Source organism: Colletes gigas, unplaced genomic scaffold (genome assembly GCF_013123115.1).
Source record: "Colletes gigas isolate AHSC1104 unplaced genomic scaffold, ASM1312311v1 Colletes_gigas_Sc00001, whole genome shotgun sequence".
NCBI classification, from domain to species: Eukaryota; Metazoa; Arthropoda; class Insecta; order Hymenoptera; family Colletidae; genus Colletes; species Colletes gigas.
This window is the reverse complement of record NW_025106630.1, coordinates 13,106,799-13,133,425: the sequence shown is the minus strand read 5'-3', so window position 1 is coordinate 13,133,425 and position 26,627 is coordinate 13,106,799. Positions and strand designations below refer to the sequence as shown.

The 26,627-nt window shown below is 37.2% G+C and overlaps 1 protein-coding gene across 9 annotated transcripts; it reads left to right on the top strand.

Moving 5' to 3' along the window:
* Positions 1-1,930: 1,930 nt before the first annotated feature.
* Positions 1,931-26,203, top strand: LOC122397901 (heterogeneous nuclear ribonucleoprotein Q-like). Of its 9 annotated transcripts, XR_006259159.1 has the most exons (13): positions 3,529-3,675; positions 4,611-4,996; positions 5,084-5,191; positions 5,307-5,483; positions 8,407-8,542; positions 12,269-12,474; positions 12,570-12,719; positions 12,940-13,085; positions 13,245-13,360; positions 15,718-15,866; positions 20,218-20,383; positions 22,015-25,137; positions 25,182-26,203. XR_006259159.1 is itself a non-coding variant. In XM_043397438.1 (12 exons), the coding sequence occupies exons 2-12, from the start codon at positions 4,613-4,615 to the stop codon at positions 22,260-22,262; spliced, it is 1,986 nt and encodes a 661-aa protein (XP_043253373.1). In that variant the 5' UTR covers positions 1,931-2,387; positions 4,611-4,612; the 3' UTR covers positions 22,263-26,203. The 9 variants fall into 9 exon arrangements, 8 of the variants coding, with proteins under 8 accessions (XP_043253373.1, XP_043253380.1, XP_043253366.1 ...); XM_043397438.1 differs by lacking the exon at positions 3,529-3,675 and adding an exon at positions 1,931-2,387 and having other exon boundaries at positions 22,015-26,203; XM_043397445.1 differs by lacking the exon at positions 3,529-3,675 and adding an exon at positions 3,347-3,466 and having other exon boundaries at positions 22,015-26,203.
* Positions 26,204-26,627: the final 424 nt, after the last annotated feature.

Here is a 26,627-nt window from a genome sequence, read left to right as displayed (position 1 = left end):
AAATATTTTTGTTAAAAATATTTGAAAGTGACTATAATATTTACTGAAAATTCTCGATAATAATATTGATTTCATCTAAAAATTTGTCAACAATTTTCTTCCCGTAAATGGTAATGTAAATTGTCGTGTAATTTCTTTAATTAAACTGATTATTCGATCGTGTACCGTACTTGATACGACAATGTATTAAAAACGTGTATCGATAAGAATGAAATAGATTTTCAGATCAGCGACCATTTACAGGACTTTGTCTGTTAAACAAAATTCAGTAACCTTACGGTAAAAGAAACAACCGAGATGTATCGATGCATATTTTATAATTTCGAGGTAAATGATCTGACATGTATGTATTTTTCTACTCTAAAATCCCAACCTCCCACGACAATGGCTCCAGAGTCGAGCAAAAAATGCATTGTCTGCGGAGAGTGTAGACAGCTAAGTAATGAGAGATAGAACGAGAGACCGGATCACGATAGAAAAGAGGGAGGAAGAAAGAAACAAGCAATGCAATGATTAAGTAAAATATAATTGAACGATATTCAATAGTCGAGAGATTGTAGATCGTTTTTGTATCGATGGTTAATTTTTAATAGGCAGGACATTCAGACGAATAAAAATAATTGTTAAGAAAACGGAAAAGTTCCGAAGGAACAGGTTTCTGCAAGCGAGTGTGCAAGCATTACCTTTCTTTGTTGCTCCTTCTCGTTCGAGGGACGCGGGTGCGTGCTCAACCAGACAGGCGGTTTACGGTTGAATTCAGGACCGTATCATGTTGTCTGTACCCTGTTCTCCTATATTGAATATCACCCACTATATTTAAAGAAAACTAAAAACAAATTGCATATCGTTTTCTCAAGTATGAGAGTACCGATGATTTCATGATTATGATATTCATATTTCGATGCGAGTACAATCGACAGCAAATGTAAAATACTATATAAAATGTTTCATTCGCGTGGCTACGTAAGTAAGTAAGTAGGTATACATACATACATACATACATATGTATGTACACCAGCTACCAAAAAATCGCGTGCGCCTATGTATGCAGAACACCTACATAGTACTTTATCCTCTTACCGTTCCTTGACACTATCACGTTAACCTTCTGCAAGTCCCTAAATTTTCCAACGTTACAGGAATAAGACAATAAGATTGAATATTCATACCATTTCATTCTTTTACTTTTCGATGTATGTACTTGGACGAGATAAATTTTCAATCGAGACAATAAGAGATTGTATGTTTAGTAGTGTAACTATTTATAACAAATATAAATTTGAAGTATGTACATACATATATCGAGAGGTAAGAAAAATAGATGGTTTCGTAATTTATGTAATTATTCTATACGTAGAATTTTACTTATTTCCCTATGCGTGTAACAACCAGTGTAAGCCACTAAAATTTTGTACAAATATTGGGCAAAAGTGGTATGTATTGGTAAACTATTGGCATGTAATGTTTGATACATTCCTTGATATTGCTTATAATTCACGGTAAATCAAATTGTCAATTGTCTGCGCGTTGTTCCAATATTTTAGCGCTCTTTATTCGATCACACGCACAATACTTACACACATATGCTGCGTTAGGTTACAACTAGAATCATAAAATAATAATTTGTATAATCGTAAATTAATCATGTTTCTTTTAAATATCTTTTGTTATACCGTTAATTGGTTAAAGAGCATAAAATATGTGACGATACGAAGAAATAGGATAATAAGAGCCGAAAGAACATATGTACTATGTAAATCGTTGGAAGAAACGATTGAGAAAGACTCGAGGAAAATACGAGTGATTGTTGAACAAAACTGGGAACAAGCGACAGGGAACCAGAGGACAGTTGCGACGAGTCTGACTAAGGCGGGGCTCGCATATACCGCGAAGAGAGGTAAGCGGTTGAATCGGATTGGATTGGGGCGCAACTAGCAAGCGAGCGAGGAAACTGGTTTGGTTTTGTGGGGCTTGCACCACTGCACCGCTCTTTCAGCGAGACAGTCCAATTTATGCATTACGGCTATGTAGGCACTACACGATATCAAAACGCTGCGCCCGGGCTTACTCCACTTACTGTCATCATCGTTGCAATATTATCAGAACTTTGCAAGTGCCTACAAGACTAAATTCACTGCATTACATCTTCTTTGGTTCTACAACAAAGTGTTTATATTTTTTTAAACATATTAGAACACAGTGGCATATAATAAACCGCGAAAGTGAAGCGAGATACACAACACGTTTGAACACGCGTTAACATTGGTGGAATCCGGAATATGAATTTTATATCAGTTAGAGGATTGTGACTGTTTTGTGACGTATCTGGTGCTCCGTCATATAATTTGCTCAAAATTAATACTGTGAAGATTTCGAATCTCGTACAGGTACCATTATTTTTATATTGTATAATCGTTTCCTTTATTTCGTCGCAACGAGAATCCGAGTACATGTTTTCGTATCAAATATACTTATTATACGTACCTACGCGTATACTGATTTTTCATGGAGTCGTCGTATTTAAGAGGTTATGGTATTTGATGCCGACTCGGTTGTTGCACCTGTGGGCAACTTTTTTGCGTTCCTGTTGATTTCTTTTCTTTTTCTATTTATCATTTCTTAAAAAGTAATATAGTAAAAATATTTTATATAACGTATGTATATACGAACACGAGGCACCCGGAGTTATCGTAGTGCTCGAATATTGTCGATACGAAGTAGAAATTCTCGCTGGAACTGAGGATTTATATGCAATCACTTTTTACTATAGAATTTCGAATTGGAAGAAGTTTGTGTAATTATTTAATATTTTTTATTCAGTACTTGTGGCGTACGAAAGTAATAATTTCGAAAAGTAATATGGACAAAATAGATTAAAAAAGAGTAAATTTTAATAGGCTCGTGTGTTTCTATTTTTAGTTTAATTCAATTATTCTTTTACTTTCATACATTTCAACTCGAGTTACCATTGAAAATATTAGTATTTTCGTGTTTAAATTCTGCATATCGGCTGAAATGAATATATTTATTGGAACAGTGTAAAAGTTCGTTAAACATAACGAACACATATGTATACGCTGCCAATATTCCAGAGGCATTCCGTACATCCGGAGATTGTATTGTTTTGAAAAAGGAGTCGAAGCGAGTGGAAATATTTAGAAAAACCAGTATATGAGAATGATTAAAATTCACATATGGAAAAGGCTACGTAATGCCTTGTGTACACGATTCAGTTGCGAGATTCATTATTTTATACAAGTGCATACTACACGGTCAACTTTTTCTTCTCGGTTTTTTGCACGAGCCAATCAGAATTCGCGAATGCGCCTCAAAAGAAAATGGCTAACTCGTGTCGCTGGGTTCGAGCGTATCTTTGCGCGTCGTTTTGTGAACCCCGTAGTCTGCAATCACGTTGACGTCTATCGCCATTTCCTCGCAGGAGGATTTCGTTCATTTACTTTCTAAGGTATACGCAACTTTTTCGGCCGCAAGACTTGTGAATCTTTTTTGTTGGCGCACTTTTCTAACAATGTGTTTCTAAACGCGAGTGGAAATTCATTGATTAAAAAGGCATGTGTTGATGTTATCGTGAGTGCAAAAGTGCATCGCATTCTTCAAGAAATATGGATGCAGTTCCATTGCCGGCCGGCAAGCTACACGCACAAAATTTCAATTGTAGTTCTCTCGGGTTCTAAGTTGTGTTTTATACGTTCGAATGCATTATTTCAGGCTATTTCGTTCTGATAATTAAATTATCGTGCCGAAAAGAATTCTTTTATGAACGACAGAAATTTTTTTTACTCTAGATTTCAAATTGAGGAATAGATTATAAAATGTCATCAATGATAAATTAGGAAAATTGAACAAAATTTTTTGATTTATCGGTTCCTTGTACGTCGAAGGATACGTGATATTTTGAAAACAACGTGGCTTCTGTTCGTTAACGCGGGAAATTGTATATTCCACTCGTTATGTGGTGTCGGAGGCAGATGGTCGGACCTTAGTTTCGAGTGTTCGTTGCGTTTCCTGTATTTTTTATATAGTCCATTTTTGCTTAGGACTCGCGAGAGAACTGTTCAATTTTTACGTATTCTTAAACATATCTTATGGTTTTTTTTACGTCAAATGTAATTTTTTAATTGTTTTTTATTTTTTATGATACGTGTTTAATCGATCTTTTATACAAACAGTATTTTTAGCTGAAAAGTCTAAGATTGCATTACGAGTTGTGTTAAAGCATAATTTCATATAGGTATCTGGTAGAAGTATTATTTAAACTATACGAAAAGCTCCAATAGTTTACTGTTTTGCTATAATAAACGGGTCATGTCATTGTGTTGCGAGAAATATGTTTCATGAGACTAATAATATACTTAATGTCGATTTTGTATTTTCGTTTATCGATATTAGATATTATTTATGTATATAGTAGAAGAAAATGTTAGAACGGTACATTTTTAAAATATACAAAAGATAACATAGCATAGAGAATGTGTTAAATGTTACAGAACGAATAGTAATTTAATAATTTACCTAACATTTTATATGTAAATACATGTTTCATTTTGTATCATAAAAAGTTACGTCGAAAGTATAATTACTTTTTCTAGCTATGGCAGAAGGAAATGGGGAAATAAAAATGGAAGAAAAACAGTCTAAAGAGGAAATGGAATATGTAGAAAGAACAGAAGACTTTTCAAAACTAATCCAATACGGACTGGATGAAAAAGTAGCTGCAAAATTGGATGAAATTTATAAAACAGGAAAATTAGCTCACGTGGATTTGGATGAAAGAGCATTGGATGCTTTAAAGGAATTTCCTGTCGATGGCGCGTTAAATGTACTCACACAATTTCTGGAATCAAATTTAGAACACGTATCAAATAAATCTGCGTACCTTTGTGGTGTAATGAAAACATATAGACAAAAGAGTAGAGCTGGTCAAGGCACTAGTACCAGCACAACTCCTAAAGCACCAGACGAGGATAAAATAAAGGTAATCTTATATCTTGTCGATACAGAATTTTTACTATTACATTTATAAATTGCATGGGTGGTAAAAAACTGTATGAAAATCTTCCAGATGATTCTCGAAAGAACCGGTTATCCTCTGGATGTAACAACGGGACAAAGAAAGTACGGAGGGCCTCCTCCAAACTGGGAAGGTCCTACACCAGGAACCGGTTGCGAGGTAAGTAAAGTTTATTCGCGTCTACCTTGATATGTATTTCCCATTTTTAAAGCGAAGGTACAATTGGAATTAATTTTTTGGTTTTTATGTCAAATACGCGGTTGTTTTTTCAAAGGTGTTTTGTGGAAAAATTCCAAAAGATATGTACGAAGACGAGTTGATTCCATTGTTTGAAAAATGTGGAAAAATTTGGGATTTAAGACTAATGATGGATCCAATGGCAGGTTGCAACAGAGGATATGCATTTATCACTTTTACTAACAGGGAAGCAGCACAGCAAGCTGTTAGGGAGGTATGTAGACATTCTCTGATTTCTTTATTATTGCGTAGGTACGTGTTTGTGAAGCGTACAAATTCTGTTACCCTAGTTTACGATATCTTGCTATGGACAGATCGATTCCCTTCACTTTTATTTACAAAATTTTTAGAAATGTTACAAAATTGTTATTGCTACCAAAATATGTGGTCATTCGAAATGTTTAAATATTATGTATAGTACTTTTTTTCATCTTTTTGTTGTTTTTCCATTTCATGGTTTAGAGATTATTTTATTAAGTTTTTCATTCATCATAGTCGCGCTTGATTCAAAGCGAATAAGTTCAGTTTTGTTCGTATAAAATTTTAATTATCGTTTAGCTTTTAATATTTACTATTTCGTTGATTAAATATAATAAACGAGTTTTATGGTATTAAATTCTGCTCTACTTTCTTTTACAATTTTGCATTAAACATTTCGAACGAAGTTTTTCATATTCCCATGTGGCTTGTTCTATGTTGTCACTTGCGTTTTCTCGCTTTTTTTTCCGGTAGTTTCAACGCAAATGTCTTAGCATTGTTTCACTAATGGTAAAAAGTAACGAAATTTTAAAATTCAATGTTTTTAGTTAGGAACAATCCACATATTTGTCTCATATGCGTACATATATGTCCCTGACCATCGATTCATGTTTAAGTACATAATTACATCCAACGCATTCCTAAATATTTATAAAGTACTACACTGAAAACAGTAAAACATTGATGCACACGCACACGCACACGCGCGCACACACACACGCACATATATACGTACATACATGGATACATACATACGTACACGCCGACAATCAATAATATACGCATACTTACATGCATAAAAACGTATGCACGCGCGTATACATGCACATATAGATACATATACCATCCATACGCTCACTCACGCACACACATACTATACATATACATATACATACACACGTACGTACATACATTAATGATATCCTATGGATGAGTTTCTTTTTCCAGCTCTCCTCTTTGCTCAGTGGGCAAAATTGGGAGTGGAGAACCTTCCTGAATAATGACGACGAAAAAAAATAAAAAAAAAATAAATAAATATATATATACATAAATATATATATATATATATATATATCTATATATCGTGTGGTCTAATTGGTTAGGGGTATATTTACCTAATTGGTTAATTTTCATTGGACAGTGACAATTTTTGTAACAAAATTTTGAAAATTGGTAGGCTTAAAATTTGTTTACAGGAGCACATGATACGTGTACGCCGGTTTCCTATATTGTGAAGACTCGAGCGACAAAGCGCATGCCACTTTCTCGCTTTCATGGAACCACGCCATGTTAATTATTTCACTAAATTGCACATTTTGAAAAAATTTTCCTAAATTTTCTCCTGTTTGTCGCAATTACATAAAAACACGAAGTATCTCATTGGAACAATATTAGGCATGTGTCTGTTTTCTTCATCCCACAGCTCGATAATCACGTAATAAAACCCGGCAAGAATCTGAAAGTAAACATTAGCGTTCCTAATCTACGACTTTTCGTGGGGAACATACCAAAGTCAAAAGGCAAAGAGGAGATCTTGGAGGAATTTGGTAAATTAACAGGTAAAGTGAATTCGAGGCGTGTGTACCTACCTATCTACCTATACCTACCTGTCTACCTGTATTGTAACTTACGAGTGGTAGCTTTTAAGTAGTGGTTGTAGATGGTATGGAATTATGGAGCATCCAAGAAAAAAAGACGATCGCGCGTGTGACCGTGCGATCTGCGATATAACCTGTGGCACCTTCAGTTCTGGTCAGTCTCCTTGCCTCTCGGTTTATTAGTGAACAGTAACACCTCTCTGGTCCAAGTCTTCTTTTCCTCGCATATTTAGGTTGAGTTATGAGTTAATCGCTTCCCAGTTTTATTCATCATCATCATCATCATCATCATCATCATTATGTCCCTAAATCATTTCTTTCTCATTTACGTCCATTCATTTGCCTTTTGCTGTTTTCATTTTCTCTTGATTATTCTCACTGTCATCGCTGCCGCCGTTGTGCCGCTGTCGTCATCGCTATCATCAACCGTCGTTTAACCGCTACCGCTGAAACCATTCATCGCTACCATCACTGCGATGAATGTCATCCGTCTATCCTTTTCTTTTCCCATCTCCTTGGTCTTTATCCTACAACCATTTCTCCTCCTCCTTCTTCTCCTCCTCCTTCTTCTCCTCCTCCTCCTCCTCCTCCTCCTCCTCCTCCTCCTCCTCCTCCTCCTCCTCCTCCTCCTCCTCCTCCTACCGCTATTATAATTTCTGCTAATTTCACCCGAGTTGTCCTGATCTTATATGTATTTCACGGTCGATTCGTCGATCTTCTTGCCTATATCGATGTACGTCTTCGTGTTCTCTCTTTTGTTAGTAAAAATTCGATAAAGAGACGAAGGATCTGAAAGAGAAAATGTGGAAGCACCAGAGCACGATTATTCTTATCGTTGATCGTGTAGAATGATTCGAATTGCTATAAAGTACCGCGCGCTGTCTCACGTGGTTACTTAGGAGTTTCTCGCGACACACTAAAACGCGATTACATGACTGGGCCTCGAGCATGGGGGTATGGGAGATTTGCGTGGACCGCTGGGGCGTTTGGCTCGCTAACAAACGGACAGGCACTCCCATCTACCTACCCACTCATCCATCCGACCAACCCATACACCTGCTCATCAACCCGAATTACTAAGTTATTCCTTCATCTCTTGCCTCTACTATTCACAATTCCACGATCCTCGGTAAACATTGCTTGCCCCGACCCCGAACGTACGATATGTACAAGTCTCCCTGAAGGTCGCTTCACGAAATCCCACGTTCAGACAGCCAATAAGCAGGTGAAATTATAAAAGGCAAGCTTAATTGGCACTCTCCTTCCACATTATTCTTACAGCTGAATGATTATGAGATTCGGAAAGGGAAAAAGATTGGTGTTACCGTATCTTATAACAATCACCGCTTGTTTGTGGGAAATATTCCAAAGAATCGAGACCGAGATGACTTGTTCGAAGAATTTACAAAGCACGCACGTAAGTTGACAATTGTCCTTAAATCAGCAAGCAGTAACCAAAGGAAGTTCTATGGGAAAGATGGTGGGACAAAACTTTTAATCTCTTAACGATCGGCTGTTTTTACTCCATTTTGAGGTCAGACCTGTCAGATAGGTTTGTTTTCAGCCCTCTTGCATCGTTAATTAACTAGGCAAATTTCTTTCCAAAATTTGGTATATACCACGCGGTAAAGACATTTCTCACCCCTACATACATTTCGCGCGTGTTCTCGCAACAGAATCCCAACAAACTTTATTTTTAATTTCCATCTAGAATTCTTGGCTTTGTGATTCCGTTTTCTTCTTCCTTCATATTATTCATTAATTTTCTAACGAATAAAAAATGCCTGTAATCGACTAACGGTGTCCCTGTACTAAGCTGTGCCCCACAATCAAGGAAATTTTTCGTCGGTTCGTATATTTTCGCCCCTCTTTATATACGTGTATTTTAATTTCTGCTTCGCGTCTGTTTTTCTTTCTTTTTTTTTTTTTAATACCACCGTTCCACTATATTCCACGTTCGTGAAAGAAAAGAGATTTTTCTCATTCTCTTTCAATTGATTCTGGGACACATGAAATTACAAGAAGGGCGATAAATAGTAAGCGAGAACGTAGAAAAACAAGTAATGCACAGTGTCGTCTAAAATTCTAAAAGAGAAAATCGTTCCATATGCATATTACGATTTACTGGTCAGCGGTAGGAATACAACGGGAAAGTTTCTATTCTTTTCTCGAACGTTTTCACATTTCCAGATTGATGATTTGTTACCGACGCGATAGGTCAGATCAGAGTGATTGAAGCGAATGTGTGTGGTATTTCTCACATTTTCAGTGTGTGTTTGCATAGCATTCTTGCATGTAATATTAAAGTCTGGACACAGAGAGGAGATAAAGAATAAAAAAAAAAAATGTTTTTTTAAATATACAAAGTGGGGCATTAATGTCGGATTCACGAGGCACATAAGGTGGTTAAAGTTGAATATACGAATTCATTGAAGGAAGAGATGGCGACAGGGCATCTGAGTTTTCTTAACGATACATTAAAACATTCAATTTACTCTGAAGAATCGAGAAACGAGCTGTACGTTTTTTTCTTTCTTTTTTTGTTGTTGGGAGGGGGTGTATTTTAAGACGAAACGTCGGTTTGTTTGCGTCGGACGCCTTGTTTTCCAAGTGCATACATACACATACATACACACATGGCACACACACATGAACATATATGTATACTCAGCTTTTAAACTGAGAGGAAGGAGAGAAGAACTATGTTTTAACGATAAGATCAAAGAATAGGTAGCGATAAATAGATAAATAACGTTTAGAAGCGAAACACTTGTGTTCGAGTATTCTTACAGAAGTTTCCTTGTTTAGTCACGAAGATCAGTTTGTTACGATATCCATCGGTCGTGCGTACAAATCCCATACCTGACTCTAATCGAAAACCGTTCGAACGAAAATTCTGTTTCCTAGCGTCGATTTTACTATGGATTCGTGATTCAGTCGCTGCAGTGCATGTAAATTTTAATAGCATGTCAACTATTCTATTTAATGATTCTACATTCTGTTTCAAATCGTATTACATATCCAACGAGTAAAAGAAAGCGTTACGCTTTTGCAGAGTACGCCGATAATATTGTTTGTCTCGGTGGATTTGATTAGCCGACATAAAAAGACTTACCGTTGTGCCGTATTCATTAAATACGAATAGAGCTTGGCATATTTTTTTTTCTTCTAACAATTGTTAACGATACTCCTGCGTATCAGAGTGCTTTTCTAACGGTTACGAGTATTCCTATGGTTTTGTTTTTCCAGGCGACACAACGATGTTCGTTAGTGTTTCGTTCGGTAACGTTTACTATCTTTCCCACTTCCTCTGTACTTGGATCCTGAAAAAGGTTTGCCCGTTCAGCTGAGTTTCGAACGAAAATAATGTTTCGAGCGATAAACTGACCAGTACGTTTGCTATCCTCGGTCTACGAGTAGATGTTGTGTCGAGTGTTTTTTTTTCTTCTCAAGCTTTTGTTCGTAAGAAGGATATCTTAAATGCGGGTTTTTACACTTCCAAGAAGAACTACGTGTGCGTATATACGATATGTACGGATGCATGTTGCGTATATAAATACACGTATACACGTCACGTGGAATAACACTCGCGCGTATACACATTACGATTACGGTTCTATCATTATAATCGAACGACAATTTCGACAAATAACTAAAGATTAATCTTCAAAGAATCTATATTGTCAGGTTTTAAGAGTAAAGTTACGTGTGTTCTATTTACTTTGTTCTTATGGCCTAATAATATACGATATTTGGACGTTTATCGATTGATATTCGATCGAGTAAACGGAAAGTACTTTGCTTTTATTTTATTTATAAAGATTATCCGTAATGTAATTCGTGTACGCGTTACAATGCGATTACGAGAGTTGGTATGTGTGCGGGCGTGTTGACGCGCGCGTGTCGGGTGTATGGCTATGTGTGGTGTGTTTTGTTTTATACACGCGTGCGTATGTACTCGCCCAGGGACCTGACAGCTACATATATATACGCTGCTGGTACCACGTACACACATCGCGTTTTCAAAATACGTAAGAGATATTGTTTTTTTTGTCCAAGTATCGATCTAGCGGGAGGGAGGAGGGAGGAGGGAGGGGGGGGGGGGAAGAAACACAATTTCTCGCATGTGACGGATTTTTCGAACAGCGCGTGTGCACGTGGTACCGTACATGTGAGTATCGGTTGCGAAAAAAAAACAAATGGAAAAGTAATGAAAATGAAAAGATGTCATATTTTGTGTGTCGAGGTTTGACAATTTCAGAATCAGAATTTCGCAGTGAACGAACGAAAGTTTGAGACTTTGGCCGTGTGTTTACCGAGCTGCGAACAAATAAATTAAAGAAATAACTGTATGTTGCGTGTTCGACGGATAACGAATTGTTGGAATGTAATTTGGAGGAGTTTGGTAACGCGGCAAAGTCGCGAACACTCGTATTTTGGCTTCTTTGGATGACAATTTAGATACACTTTGTGCATCAGTAGTATAAAGTTGGAAGAATATCCGAATGCTTTTTAGGTAAAGATAACTATCTTTGACGCAAAACGATTATTTCCCTTCTCGATCGTGCTGTCACTTTATTATCTTTCGTGAAACAATTCCGATATTTCTTAGCGGTCAATCGAAGCGTTTACGCATAATATTTTTAATCTGATATTTCGATACATCATACGTATTATCGAATTAGCTAATTAGATGACAAATTTGACACGTTTTAATTTTTTGACAACTTCTTTTTTTCATTTCCTTTTTTTAAAATGTTTCTTTTTTTTTCTTTTTTTTTTCTTTGACCCTCAGTTTTACTTGTTTCCCGTTTTTCCATCCTTTCTATTTTTTGTCCTATTTATTTGAGTATCGCTAACGCCGATAGCATAGTTAAATAGTATTCTACGGACACTTTTTTTACCGTGTCGAAGAAAGTACGAAAACTCAACCGGCATTAAATAATCGAGTGTTGCAATTTTTCTTATTCGCGCTTATTTCTTCAACTTTCTTTCATTACCATTATTATTATTATTATTATTATTATTATTATTATTATTACTATTATTATTTTCCTTTAAACGTAGATGTACATATTCGTTATACTCTCGTCGTATCCGATAAATTTTATTGATCGCTTTTGTATAATTTTTCGTCGTACAGCTGGCCTGACCGAGGTGATTATCTACAGTTCACCGGACGATAAGAAGAAAAATAGGGGTTTTTGCTTCTTAGAATATGAATCTCACAAAGCAGCTTCCTTAGCGAAACGAAGACTAAGCACCGGTCGCATCAAGGTGTGGAGCTGTGATATCATAGTCGACTGGGCAGATCCTCAGGAAGAGCCAGATGAACAAACCATGTCTAAAGTAAATACAATATGACGCTATAAGGGGCAGAATTTCATTTGTTTGTCAACGGTGGTGTCAGTGAATTTATTTATCTATTGAATGATGTGTTTCAGGTGCGCGTACTGTATGTAAAGAATTTGACGCAAGATTGTTCCGAAGAAAAGTTGAAAGAGTGTTTCGAAGAATACGGTAATATCGAAAGAGTGAAGAAGATCAAGGATTACGCTTTCGTGCATTTTGAAGAACGAGACAATGCTGTTAAGGTAAGAATTGTTTTATCGATACAATATATCCAGTTAAACCTTCCGTCCTCACATTCTTTAATATAGAGGTTTCTAAACTTTTTTTGAAAGCTTACGGCCTCCGAAATTATTCGTACCTTTGTGCGCACTAGATGACGGATGAAGATGAAAGTATCGATACCAGCATCGTTCGCTGCTCGTGAAACGAAACCAAACGATTAATTGTGAATGTTTGTTTCAGGCAATGAACGAACTAAATGGAAAAGAAATCGGAGGTTCTCACATAGAGGTATCGCTCGCGAAACCACCGTCCGACAAAAAAAAAAAAGAAGAAATGCTTCGTGCAAGGGAGCGAAGAATGTTACAAATGTTGCAGGGTCGGAGCGGGTTAGTTGTTTCAAATAGTTTTCAATAATTTTGTTTCGGATTAATTGAATTTAACGACGCAAGGATCTTTTATTCTCTCGTCGCAGCCTTTTGTTTACACATTAATAATAATAATAATAATAATAATAATAATAATAATAATAATAATTTCCATTGTAGAGGTTCCCCGTCGCATCCGAGTATGATGGGAGGACCGATGCCAGTTCGCGGACCTGGCCAGGGTCCTCGTGGCACTGGTGCAGGTATGCGAGGACAAATGGGACGAGGCGATTATGGTAAGTACTGATTAAATTCTTTATTAATCGCGATTCGTTGGTATTTCCAGACCTACCCAGAAACTCTATTTTATTTAAAAAATATTATATATATATATATGTAATAAAAACACAATTTGATCGCATTTCACCGTCCCCTTAACAAATACTTTTGTAAAAATGCAACGTGTACGCGTACGTGCACGTGTTTGTTCCCATCTAATGAAATAACGGTTTGTTTTCATTTTTTTTCTTTTCGCTTGCAGTCAGTTTTCGTTTACGTTAGGCTTAGACCATAACGTTGTTTTACGTATCGATCCGGTATTCGTTCCTTTCTTAATACTGTCATCAAATTGTCGTTTCTTTAATCGATATATAGATTATGCGCTCAGATGATGCAAATACACTATACAGTTAGAGTAAGATGTAGTATATATATGAATATGCAATAGAAGTGTCGTTTAAATTGACTAGAATTGAAAGAATTTTAATTAGCGCACGTAGAATGCTAAAGATAGCAACGGTAAAAGAATTAGATACACAACGATCAAAGAATTTGCCGATAAACTTATCGATAGATTTAAAAATATTAATACTTTATTTTTCAGATTAAATAAACACAAATCATTGTTAGATCATTTATAACGATGTTTTATGGTAATGTTATGTAACACAAACATCCCGCATGCTTTTGGGGATTTTTCACTATCTCACTACATACCTTGGCTTACGCGCATGACACGTCAGAATCTTTTTAGAAAAGCAAATGTAACAACGGCAAATGACAGTACCATCTAAAATATTTTCATCTTGACTTCTATCGAGAAAACCACGTTCTCATTACTCGACATCTTCGATGATTGCTGTCGTACAGAAATCTTATCGTAGAAACGAATGTAAACGAGTCGTAAGTCTCAACTCTGTAAATGTAGAAATGATTTTTACGTATCTCGATGCGTTTCGTACGAAACTTATGTAAATTTCACACTGTATCGTGTTGGAAGGTTGTAGTGAGAAAGTGCTCAGATGATGGAACACTCCTATTTCATTAAAACTAGTATTTTTTTTATTTTTCTATTCGTACAGTGTTTTTTAAAAAATTGTTTATCTCGTCGACTGAATTTGGTCTGAGCCTACCATTTTCATTTTTTTCAATTCGGTTATTAATTTCTTTGTTATCGTTACTTTCGTCGGTATTTGACGCGTAATTTTTAAGAAATATCGTGCAACGAACCAAACTAGCAAGCTATTTTAGAGAAAATTCAGCGAGTTCGTATTAATTGAAAATTTAACCAATTTTCTTTCATGTACTTTCATGCATATGTACGTTCATACATACGTATGTATGTATGTATGTATGTCAGGTGTGGCTTAACGTTGTAATAAGAGCACCTTGTTGCCTTACCACTACCACTTCCTGTGACACCTGTTTTCTTTTTTTTGTTTATATATATATCTATATCTATATATCTATATATCTATATATAGTTAGATATATAGATATTTTACAGAAAAATAATTGCATGTGTATTGTTTGTTTTGTATTTACGTATTATGGTGCCCTAGTGAGAGTTATTTTGCGGCAAGTGTACAATCACACGCATTGCCAACGACTTGAACCTATTATTTTTGTTTTTATTTTTCCCATTTTTTGTTTGTTTACGTTGTTTGTTCTATTCCAATTTACTTAAGCGTGTGTATTTCGTTGATTTTGTATGCATCATAAATTCAAAAATTTGTTTACAGCTCTCATGGAAATAGGTAAGATGCGATATCGAATGACGAGTGGAACGTAGTAGAGTACCATCTGTAGACTTGTGTATTTTTCCCCTTTTGAATTATGCTCAACGTTGAGAACATCGTACGCTATCGGATCCTTGAAAATTGAAGAAATACCGAACATTTATCGTTTTCATATATATGTATACCTTTTTTACATTTTATACCTATTTGTTAAATTTCAAATTAAATGTAAAATGTGTACGAGCTTAACAGAGGCTCGGTCCGAAATATTTCGAAATTTTCGGCGATCCGTACGAAGCGTAGACTCTATCAGGATACGTGATGGTGGTAGGGTAATCGTTGCGAAGTTTTTTCTTTGCCAGTATCATAATAAAAAGAAAAAGATATTTAATTTTATATCACGATGACTTGATTAAACCGTTTTATAGTTTGTTTTCTGAGTAACGATCGTAACGCTACACGGATTTACGAAATTTTTCTTTTCTTTTTTTTTTCTATTATTGGAGTTTCAAAACCATCTTTTCCCGGCATGCCTTTTCTTATACGAAACACAAGTATTAGTTTTTGAATAAGTTGTCAATTGGATATATTATCGTGGCTAAATTTGGGTCTATTTGTAATGTGTGTTTTTATAGATTATGATTACGAGTATTACGGTTATGGGGATTATCGAGGTGGCTACAGTGATCCATATTACGATGACTATTATCGATACGAAGATTACTATTTCGATTACGCGCCGCCTCCGCCACCTGCCAGAGGGAGAGGCAGGCAGCCTCAACCGGTGGGTCGCCTTTTTTAATCGTTCTAAAGTCGTTGCCGTTCTTGAATCATTATTACTTTTAATATGATTCGTGTATGTATGTGTGTGTGTCTGTATACGTGTATATACATTCGTTCGTATACATGTGTATATATGTGTATGCAAATATGCACACATCAGCGGTAGTTTGACTGTGGCACAGTGTTCACGGATAATCCCAATTACATTACATGATCCACTTTACATCTCCAGAAACGCCTGCTCACTTCATCGTTTACTAAGAGAGTGTTCTCTTTCATTCTTTTAATTTTATTTATTTATTTTTTTTTTCTTTTTTTCCCTCTTTTTTTTCCTCTTTTTTTTTTATTTTTTTTTAACTTTTTCCTAACTGCCGATGTAAGTATACGTATAGGCATACATGTGTACATAACTTAAAAGCGTGTGTCTGTGCATACGTAGCATCCCACCTACGTATAACTATCTATAACATTCTTTTTGTGATGCGTGCGCTATTCCTCACGTATGTACGGCTGTATGTTTGTGTTCTGTTTCATGGGCGTGTGTTAATATGAATGCTCTATACATATATGCATACACGAGCGTGTTTGTTCATTTTGCGTGATGCATTACTAATAGTACCAAGGACACGCGAGTTCGGTATTAGTTCCGAACGAGTGGAGGACGTTGCACTGCATTTTATGCATTAACAGTGTGTACAAATTGTGCGGAGGAATAAGCGATTAATGAAATTGAGTGCAATGATTTTTTTGACATTGTTTCTCTGTTGCGACAGGAGAGAGAGCGAGAGAAAGGTGTGTGTATGTGTGTATGTGGTTGTGTGAGTGTGAGTGTGAGTGAATGAGTAAGTGAGTGAGTGAGTGAGTGAGTGAGTGAGTGAGTGAGTGAGTGAGTGAGTACATTTATGCCTGTTGTGTGTACACGAATAGCAGAGAAGGATTGAACGAGAATGAAAGTGTCGGAGGAAAGTGAGTCGCACACTGTGCGTGTTAACCGTGTACGAACCCATTTTTAAGTCCTGATTACGTGTATCTACTTACTAATATCATTGCTTACACTAACGTAGTCCTGTAATCCGAACACATTGCCACTTTCAAATTGCTTGCCAATCATATCTGAGCCATAGTAGACCCATTCTAAATTTTTCAACGAAAATACAGCCGGGAAAAGCTATTAGAAAAAGGAAAGTAAGAGAGAAGTGGAAAATAAGTAAGACAAGCGGTCAAACGAAGTTACGTTGTTTACGAGAGAGCGAGAGAGCGAGAGAGAGAGAGCGAGAAAGAAAGAGAGGGGGACGATACGTAAAAAAGGCTTAAATGATTACGAGTCTCTCTCTCGAGTTTTTTGATCCTCCTCCACGAGAAAGGAAAAACAAGGTTGCAAGTGTTTTTTTAGCGTCGTAGGTTTCCCTAATTACTATATGTCCATCACATTTATGTAAACGTTTGATGAAATTCCAGCCGTAGGCAGAAAGCACGTAGGAAAAGCTCGTATTGTCTTTGTGCGTCAATGCGTGAAATATATTTATGTATATATTATGTATGTACATTATATTTTACACGCGACTACACACGCGCGCGCACAAATACATTATGTGTACGTAAAAATGGCGTTCGTCGAGTCGATGACGTTCAATGAACATGTACGTTTGTTTTCTCTTTCCGCAGAGAGCGACGTGCGTCTCGTGGCTCGGATATGATACGCATAGATAGATATATATATATATATATATTTGTATGTCAAGTTGCAGGGTTATCCAAATACCGTAAGAGGGCATTGGGCACCCTGTGAACATCATTACGACAATGCCATCATTACTTTAATTTGACCGACTATAGACTCACCGACTGACTAACAGAGTGATTAGATAGATAGATAGATAGATAAATAAATAGATAGATAGATAGATAGATAGATAGATAGATAGATAGATAGATAGATAGATAGATAGATAGGTAGGTAGGTAGGTAGATAGGTAGGTAGGTAGATAGGTAGGTAGGTAGGTAGGTAGGCAGGCAGGCAGGCAGGTAGATATATAGATAGATAGATAAATACAGGCCGATCGATCGATTGCAATGAAAACTTTTTTCTCTTGGCAGCTTCTGCTAATGATGTGTATACACGATTATGCGTTTACCTCGACGCTGTTGTTGTATTCTTTGCATCGTGGTAGTGTCTGTTTCTTCGATTTGTCGCTTCCAAAGAAGCAACAATTTTTTCGTACTGAATGTGTATCATTTTCGTTATTCGTTATTTCGGTCGTACGTTTACCTAAGTTTCTTCATCCAAGTAGATCAGACGCTGATGCAATTCCTATTATTATTATTATTATTATTCTTTATTCTTTTTTTTCTTGTTTTTTAAATTATTGATCGATTCGCTCGATCAGAATATATTCTTCGTATTGTCGTTTAGTGCGTAGTTATGATTGAGATGATACCGTAATTCGTTGTATTATTCGCTTGTTTCGAAAGATTATTTTTATCTTCGTTTAACCTGTTTCGGAAATTTACGTAAACCGGTATTATTTGTATCTGGCACAAGTCGTTCGTTGGAAATGTTTGTTGCATTAGAATGTTGTCTTCTTTCTCTTACGTGTGTATGGCTGCGTGTACGAGTGCGAGTACGTGTCTACGTATTGACGATAAAGAACGATGCTGTTTTTTAATTTTTTCAACGAATTCTCCGACCAAACGAGACAAGTGTGTCCGTTTCCTTGAAATCGAGAAACACCAATGACAAAAGTTACGCCTGTTTGTAGTATCTTGTGCGAACATATGAGTCGTATAGTTCGAGTACGTTCTGTATCGGTCGCAAGATGAGAAAATTGGTGCGTGCATGTGCTTTGTTAGGTTTTGTACGTTTAGATCTGTTCGATGTGCAAACAATTTTACAGTTATTTCGTAATAGTAGGAGGAAAAAGGAAAAGTTTTATCGAAACTCGCGCCACTTCGAGCGTGTACGTGTAACGAGGATTGCGCATACACTAAGAATCTATAAAAAGAAATGGGAGAAGGAGATTTAAAAGTCAAATATACATTGTTGTGTACATAGTTCGTGCAATAGAAAGAAAGTGCGGGCGCACGCGTGCGTGCGTGCGTGTGTGTGTGTGTGAGAGAGAGAGAGAGAGAGAATCGATCGAAAGAAAAGTTACGATCTGCTAGCCGGTGTTATTAGTAATCGGTAGCATCGATAATAAAATTTTGATGGCTGTTGCTTGCTTCGGTGTACAAAGTACCGCTTACGCTTAAACTACCCTGCTGTTGTAATGTTGCGCCGCTTATTTAAACCTTGATTTGTTGAATTTTGTTCTAGCTGACAGTGCAGTAGGTTGTGTCGCTTAAAGTTCCCTCGCCAACCCCATACAGTTCGCTTTTCGCTTTACTACATTGGATAACTCTGTGCTAATACTACTACTGCTGTCTGTATAAAAAAAAAACAATGTGGTTAGTAAGATTTGGTTCTAGGTGAATCCCTTCTGTTGCATCGTTTTCTACTACATGCGTCGTATCGACGCATATATATATATACATATATACATACCATGAGCATCTGTCTCTCTCGTCCCATTTACCTTTTAACTTCCTCTGTTTCTCCTTGTTTACATCTATCACGCAACGCACATTCTGTCTTCGCCTATCCCTTTTTTTCTGAAATAATGTGTCAGTATATATATGTATATAAAAATACGTTACACACACGTAGGTGCAGTACAGACATACGTGATACGTATATTGTGTATATGTACATTATGTTGTTTTATATGTATATAACGTGCGTGACGTCTCACACACAATTATTACACTTACACGCGCGGGCACAGAGATTACATGTATGTATACTTGTGTACCTAGCTACCTGTAACGTGTACGGTGTTTTGTACATAATACGTGTATATATATATATATATATATATATATATATATATATATACATATATGTATATGTTTTAGCGAGTATAGAACGTTATTATACAGTAATAGGATTTAGTCGATCAGCCTCGTAGGAGGTTCTGACGATCGGTATGAAAGTCAAATCAGTTTTGCGTTGCATCGCGATATCGTTAGGGTTAGTTTCACGAATAGACGGTGTACGGATATTACGAAAGATAGAAAAAAGAAACCCGTGATATAGTAAGAGCATTATAGGATGGAAGGAAGGAAGGAAGGAAGGAAGGAAGAATTAATTAAAATGTGATTAAGGAGAAATGCGCGCGCGCGGGATGTGAAAAAAGTACGCGATTAACGAAATCGAAAGAAAGTAAAGAAAAGAAAAAAAAAGCGAGAGAAAAGTTACGCTTGGAGCGTAATAATTATCAGATGGGGTAACGTTTGGGTGTGTGTTATTTGGTCAGGCTGGACGTGGCCGTGGAGTAGTGCCGCGTGGCCGAGTCGGTGGTCCGCAAACCCGTGGGCCAGTCAGGGGGGGACGCAACCCCGCAACTTCAGGGGCCCGTGGGGTCCAGCGGCTGTCCGCTCGTGGGGGGGTCCGCGCCAAGGGAAGTTTACCAGGTGAGGATGGTCTGTATCTCCACAATTAAGTTAATCATCCTTTTACACTATTATTATATTTAGCCGCTTTTCTTATTCTTTTACCGCTTACACTACTATTTCTTTCTTTTTCGCGCTATCGTCATCATCCATATTGCACTTATCACACTTTTCGCTTTTTCCGTCGGTTTTCATTTCCCGTTCGATTTGCTCGCGGACGCGATCCCGAATCCAAATTCGAATCCGTTCAAGTTTCCAACATGGCGACATCCCGTAACGTCCATGTAATTGTTCTCCACGAATTCTTGTCCCTCGTTTCCATTTTTGCAACAACTTTCATCAAGCCTTCAGCTGTGATACGTCCCGCGGGTTATATACGACCCACGTCTTTATAATTAAATATTTCTTTTTTTCTTTTAACCGAAGGACAAAAGTATAATAGTAACGGTATTAGAAATAAAAAGTTTGATTCAAGTTAGGAGATGTTCGCACATGAGTGACAAATGAATGACTACATGCCATTCGCAGTTAAAGGTTTGATGACAACAAAGTTCTTTAGTGAAAATCGAAACATACCTATGCGCGACGGATAGGTCTGAATGTAGGATATGTCTGTTTTGTAAACGCTTATTGTTTACGCATTTGTTTAACCACGATTATTGTGCTGGACGAAAACTCTTTATATCAGTCACGATCGGTTATTATTTCGATTCTCATGAACAATCATACGTAGCTCGTAAATTGCAAATTTTGTCAACGAGTGTACACGATGAACATGCGATTGGATCTCTAAAACTTATTTTGTTCCATTCAGGTTTATATTTCTTAACTATTTTGCAATAATAATAAAGAATTTAACTCTGTAATAAATTATAAATGATTCATTCCGAGTATGATGCATCGCACGAATCATCTTGTATGCTAGACGAAGTCGGTATAGTATTTTAAATAGAGAATCGTGTACGTGGCCATTATCGGCATCCACACTCTTATACTCTATCCTTTCCAGATGTGTTTCTATCCTCGATTATTTGAGAAAGCGATCGATCGTTTACTCGATCACTCTCGCCAATAGTCGGTCCTCCATCGATCCGATCCAATCGTCGATTCTCCAACAATGTTTCCTTCCATCGAATTCGTTGTCCTTCCAATCGATATACGTATAGTTTTGTTTTCTTCTATCTTCTAATCTTAGTTGATCCTTTCGATCGTTGCGTTATTTTGTCGGTGAGCGAACGGGTCGTACACAATTGTGTTTAGTTATAGCAATTGGAATCGTTGTTCCAGTCTCGATACGGTTCTTTTTACTTTTTACGACAAGAACATAGAATCCACACAGTAACGCACGCACGAATTCCGCCTTTTCCAACCGTCAACCGACCGGTTAGGGCATACTTGATGGACTAAATACAGCGATTTTGTATAATTTTCTTTTTTTATAAATGCTGCCGATGGGCGTTAACGGACCATTCAAAATTCAGTTTTAAGCGAATTGCTATATTTGCTCCAACAATTATAATGTTCGCTCATTTAGGAGCGAGCCAGAACCGACGAGAACGAAGAAGATATTTGGTGGTGGAGGAGAGGTGTGATGAGAACGGTGCGGGCGGCATCGCGTGATCGTTAACGTGACGGGCGTTTTTATTTCTTTGTTTCTACAGCAGGTAAACGAAAATTTGACGGGGGTCACCAGAACCAGGGGGAATCTAAGCGTCGCTTCCAGAGCAACTGGGGAAACCAACCCCTCGCCCAACAACCACTGGGCAATGCGTACGGATTGGCGAGTGTGAATGGTGGTAGTGGTGGTGGTGGCGGTGACATTGGATTCGGAGGCAGAACCGCTACGCTCGGCGGCGTTTCCGACGAAGATCACGAATGGTATCAAGACTCATACCAGGCGTGGAGCTAACTTCTGCAAGTCTGTGAGTGAATACGCACGTACACAAGCACGCACGCATGCACGAACGAACGAACGAAATCAACGAAACAACAACCGGGACGGGAATCGAACGAACAAATACGTACGAGACGGAAGGGAATACAACAAATATCGAGAACGTTGCTGCGCAACAGAAGAGGCAGAGGATAGCGACAAGAAGGTGGAAGAGAGGTAATCGGGAAAATAAACACGAGGAAAGCGAACAATAATATAACGATGGGAGGGATAAATGAATAGAGAGATCGATGGGAGGGAATGGAAGTTGATTCGCTTTATACACATTATTTACTCTATCGATCTGATGATTGTAAATGTTTTCGTATATATTTAACAAAACCGCACGTACGAACGGAACACGAACGTAAAGAATTAATGCGCGTTAAAGCATCGTGCTCTCGGCGCCACCACCATCGCCCCGCTGTTGTTGTTGTGATTACGTATACAGTGATGTGCCACTGGGACTAATTATTACATCGGAGTGACCACCCAACAACCCACCCCGTACTATTATTATATATATATATACACATACATATATATATAATACGATAATACTAAGTACCGCTACTGCATTGTCACATTGTTTACTGCCAAGTGATACGAAGATCGGCGATGTTGACATCGGGATTGTGATGATGGATCGTATTAGTTAAGAGAATTCGCGAAAGCCTGCGGTTTTATTATGCGTCGATTCGATTTTTTGAGTCTGCGCGAAAAGGAGCGTGTACGCTTTCGAATAAGTCGAAGTAAAGAAAAATCGCGTTGTACGAAAGAGAGCGAGAATGAGCGCGAACGATTGAGAAACGGGGACTGAAACGAGCGTGTCGTTAAAGATCGTTCGTTGAGCAACAGCAGGTGTTTTCCCCTATTTTTGTGGACAAGTTAATGGGCGCGAATGAGATATTGCTATTCCGCCGGTACTATACCGACACGTTTGGATCAAATTTTTGCCGCAAGTTGAAGAAGGAAGAGGGAACAGGTGTGTACGTGTTAATGGATGCACGTGTGCGTTGTGTGTGTGTGTGTGTGTGTGTGTATGTATGTGTGTGTGTATGCGTGGAGCGCGCCAAGCGCCGCTAGACCTTCTATTGTTGGTCTATAATGTGTACAGTCAGTGAAACTATTATTATTATTATTAAGGGTCAAACAGGTTTTACGGATACGAAAAATGAAACGTTGTAAATCAAATTTCTTGGGAGTGTCTATGGAAAGTGTCTCACATTCGTTCGGTTATGGTAAAGGAAAGGAAGGAAGGAGGGTTTTATATATCGGGTATAATATGGAACAAGAGGAGAGAAAAAAATTAACGGTGAAATTAATCGGAATAGAAGCCCAATCGCGTAGGAAATTTTTCGATGACGGTTCCCAAGTAGCGAGAAAATTAGAAATCTAAATTATTAGTCTATTTATTATTTATGTCTATCTTTTTTTTCTTTTTTTTTTTCTTTTTTCTTTTTTCTTTTCTTGTTTTTTTAGTCCAAGGACGATAAAAGGACCGTTAAACACGGACGGACGTACAAGACGAATAGAGAAAAAGTTTAGCTTAATACGTTTCGTTTTTATTTTTGTCATAAATTTTACTGTCAAAATTTTTATGTCGCATTTTTGCGCGATTCCTGCACCACGTGCAACAATGTTTTTTAGGAACGACGATTGACTACCGAGTTTGATAATGATAGTCACGGATTGATTTAGGATGTGTAAAGTGTACGCAACGTTTACAAATGCATGAACACATACAGCACACATTTTGAGTGTTGACTCGTTGTTATTGTTAGCCTGTTAGTTAATTAGTAAGAGTTGTAAGTGCGGGCTGTAGTTGGTCCCTGTCCCTGGAGCCCAGACACCCCCCTGTTCTGGAGAATATTCGAAAAAAGGAAAACATAAGTAGAATCCAATACTATTTTACATGCACCCCCGAATTATGACGGAAACACAGAATCGGATAAACGACAAAAAATAAATAAATAAATAAAAAACAGAGGAAGAAAGATTATAATCCAGTTGTAATTGAGCGACTGCGCATATATCACCGTATCGTCTTATAGTACAGCATCGACGAAAGAACTCTACCGTGTATTTTGGCCCCATCGGACATTGCACATCAGTAGGTTCGAAATACGCAATTTCATACGGAAATAACGAAAGGAATGATAAGGAATTAAACGCGTAGGCAAGAAAGCACGATTCCCATACAATGAAAGTACGAATCGATCGATTCCCTTCGAACAAAAAGAAAAAAAAAAATTATCTCGATGCGGATCGATTGTTCGCGAACTCTCGTATTTATGAGCATTTTGTTACATTTTATTCACATTTTACTTAAGTCTAATTCTTCTTCGTCATCGATACTGTTTTGGTAACGATGATAGATAACTATATCTAGTAATATAACGAATGAAAACCCCTCAATTTTACTTCCTGTCCCCAGTCAATGCGACCATTGTTTAAAGGAGAATGGCGACGGAGAGCTTTAGAGAGAGGGAAACGGAGGGGCGAGGGAGAAAAAAGCCAACAGTCGAAAAGAAAGAAATTGATCATATCTATACCGATCAATATGATTACCTTTCATTCCTTTAGTCCCCCTCCCCCATAAACTCATTATTCACTTACCGTATTTTATACCTACCTACTCTACTTACCTACACACCCTATTTATAAAAAACATAATATTGAGGATATAATAATAATAATTAATATTAACGAATATAATAAGGATGATATTGCTAATCAATACTGAGTGGGTTTTTGTGACACGATAACGTTTCACTATAAATTCTGGTTTTCCTGCGAAATTATAATAAAGGAAGATTAATAAACATATGTAAGGCAGGCAGGCAGGCAGGTAGGCAGGCAGGCAGGCAGGCAGGCAGGCAGGCAGGCAGGCAGGCAGGCAGGCAGGCAGGTAGGAAGCAAGCAAAACAAGAAAGTAAGAAGGAAATAACGAACGGACGGACGAACGAACGAACGAACGATAAAAGAGTGTAAAAGTTCAGCTTGCGGGGGGCAAGGAAGCATAACTGGCAAAAGCGGAGGCAGTTCACGGTGACGAGACTTTAGACTGATCTAGGTACTAGCGTTACGATATTGGCCCTGCCCCAGCTTCGAGGCACCCCACAATATTATATCACTTACCCTTCGCTATTTTATACTTTGACCGGTGTGGCAGCTGGGGTGCCTGGGGGGTTATCGGTCGCATTTAGGATAATGCACCACTGTGGCTGACGATGCTGTAGCCGCAAGCGCGCCCTTTTACCCGGTCATTGCCCTAATTCGCGGCACACATCCTTGGGAACTTGACTCTTTTTGGTTGGCCCGTATCAGGCGGATGTTGTGTGATTTTTGGGTCGATCAATTTATGTTAATAACGACCCAAAGACGTGTTTTTTTTTAATTATATATAAATATATTATATATTATATTCCTGCGAATATGCATTTTGTGACGTGATGTTATTTAGCACTAATGAGGAAAACAAATTACAAAAATGAACTATTGTACGAGAAGAAAATGAAAAAAAAAAAAATATTGTACGTAACAACACTATTCACACGAACATATATACGGTTTATGTTTCTCGCGCCACATTGCCACGTGTCAGCTCCACGGCTAAAAACGAACGACAAATTCCTTACGACCAAATTCTTCTATCGTTAATAATTGCGTTTTCAAATTTTTCTTTTTAATTATTCACCTTCCAATTGCTTTGCTTTTTTTTTTTAATTCCCGCGATTTTAAAAGTTGCCTCTAATTTTAGTGTGACGTAGTTGAACGTAATGATTATTGATGAATTTAAAACAATGTTGAAATGGTTCCTTTTTCGGGCTAGGAGCTTGATTTAAAGTGTCAAAGATTTTTGTGTATGACCAGATGTATTCTACATGTCTCAATAAACAGTTGTATGTGAATTACCTTTCTTAACCGGTGCTACTTTTATTTTCTACCCTGAGCATTGTAAATCATTGAAATAGCGTTAATTAGAATAGTGTTTTCTTGTTATTGTTCACTCTGTTCCTCCTGTATCGATGGATAATAAAATATGTTTGTTTTAGCGAGTTAATCAAACTTTACTTATTTTTACTCCTTGGGTTTTTTTCTATCCGAATCTGTGCAGTTGAATATGAGAACAGCTAAAACGAATCGAATCGATCCTTCGTTTAAAATAAAAACAAAGAAATTAATTTTTTTATTTGAAACGATTGGACCGAACTCCTTTAATCCATTCATTTACATTTTACGTTCGAGTAAAATCTGAAGTATGTATGTCGAGTAAAATACAGAAAATTGCTAGAACGAACTTTAAATGAACAAAATTCAATGATATATATTTAATAT

Bases quoted from the DNA above. Each gene is read 5' to 3' on its own strand.
- LOC122397901 (XM_043397396.1), top strand. From the start codon at position 3,624: ATGGATGCAGTTCCATTGCCGGCCGGCAAGCTACACGCACAAAATTTC. The intron at 5,484-6,950 runs GTATGTAGACAT...TTCATCCCACAG, and splicing joins CACAGCAAGCTGTTAGGGAG to CTCGATAATCACGTAATAAA. The intron at 7,087-12,268 runs GTAAAGTGAATT...TTCGTCGTACAG, and splicing joins GGAATTTGGTAAATTAACAG to CTGGCCTGACCGAGGTGATT.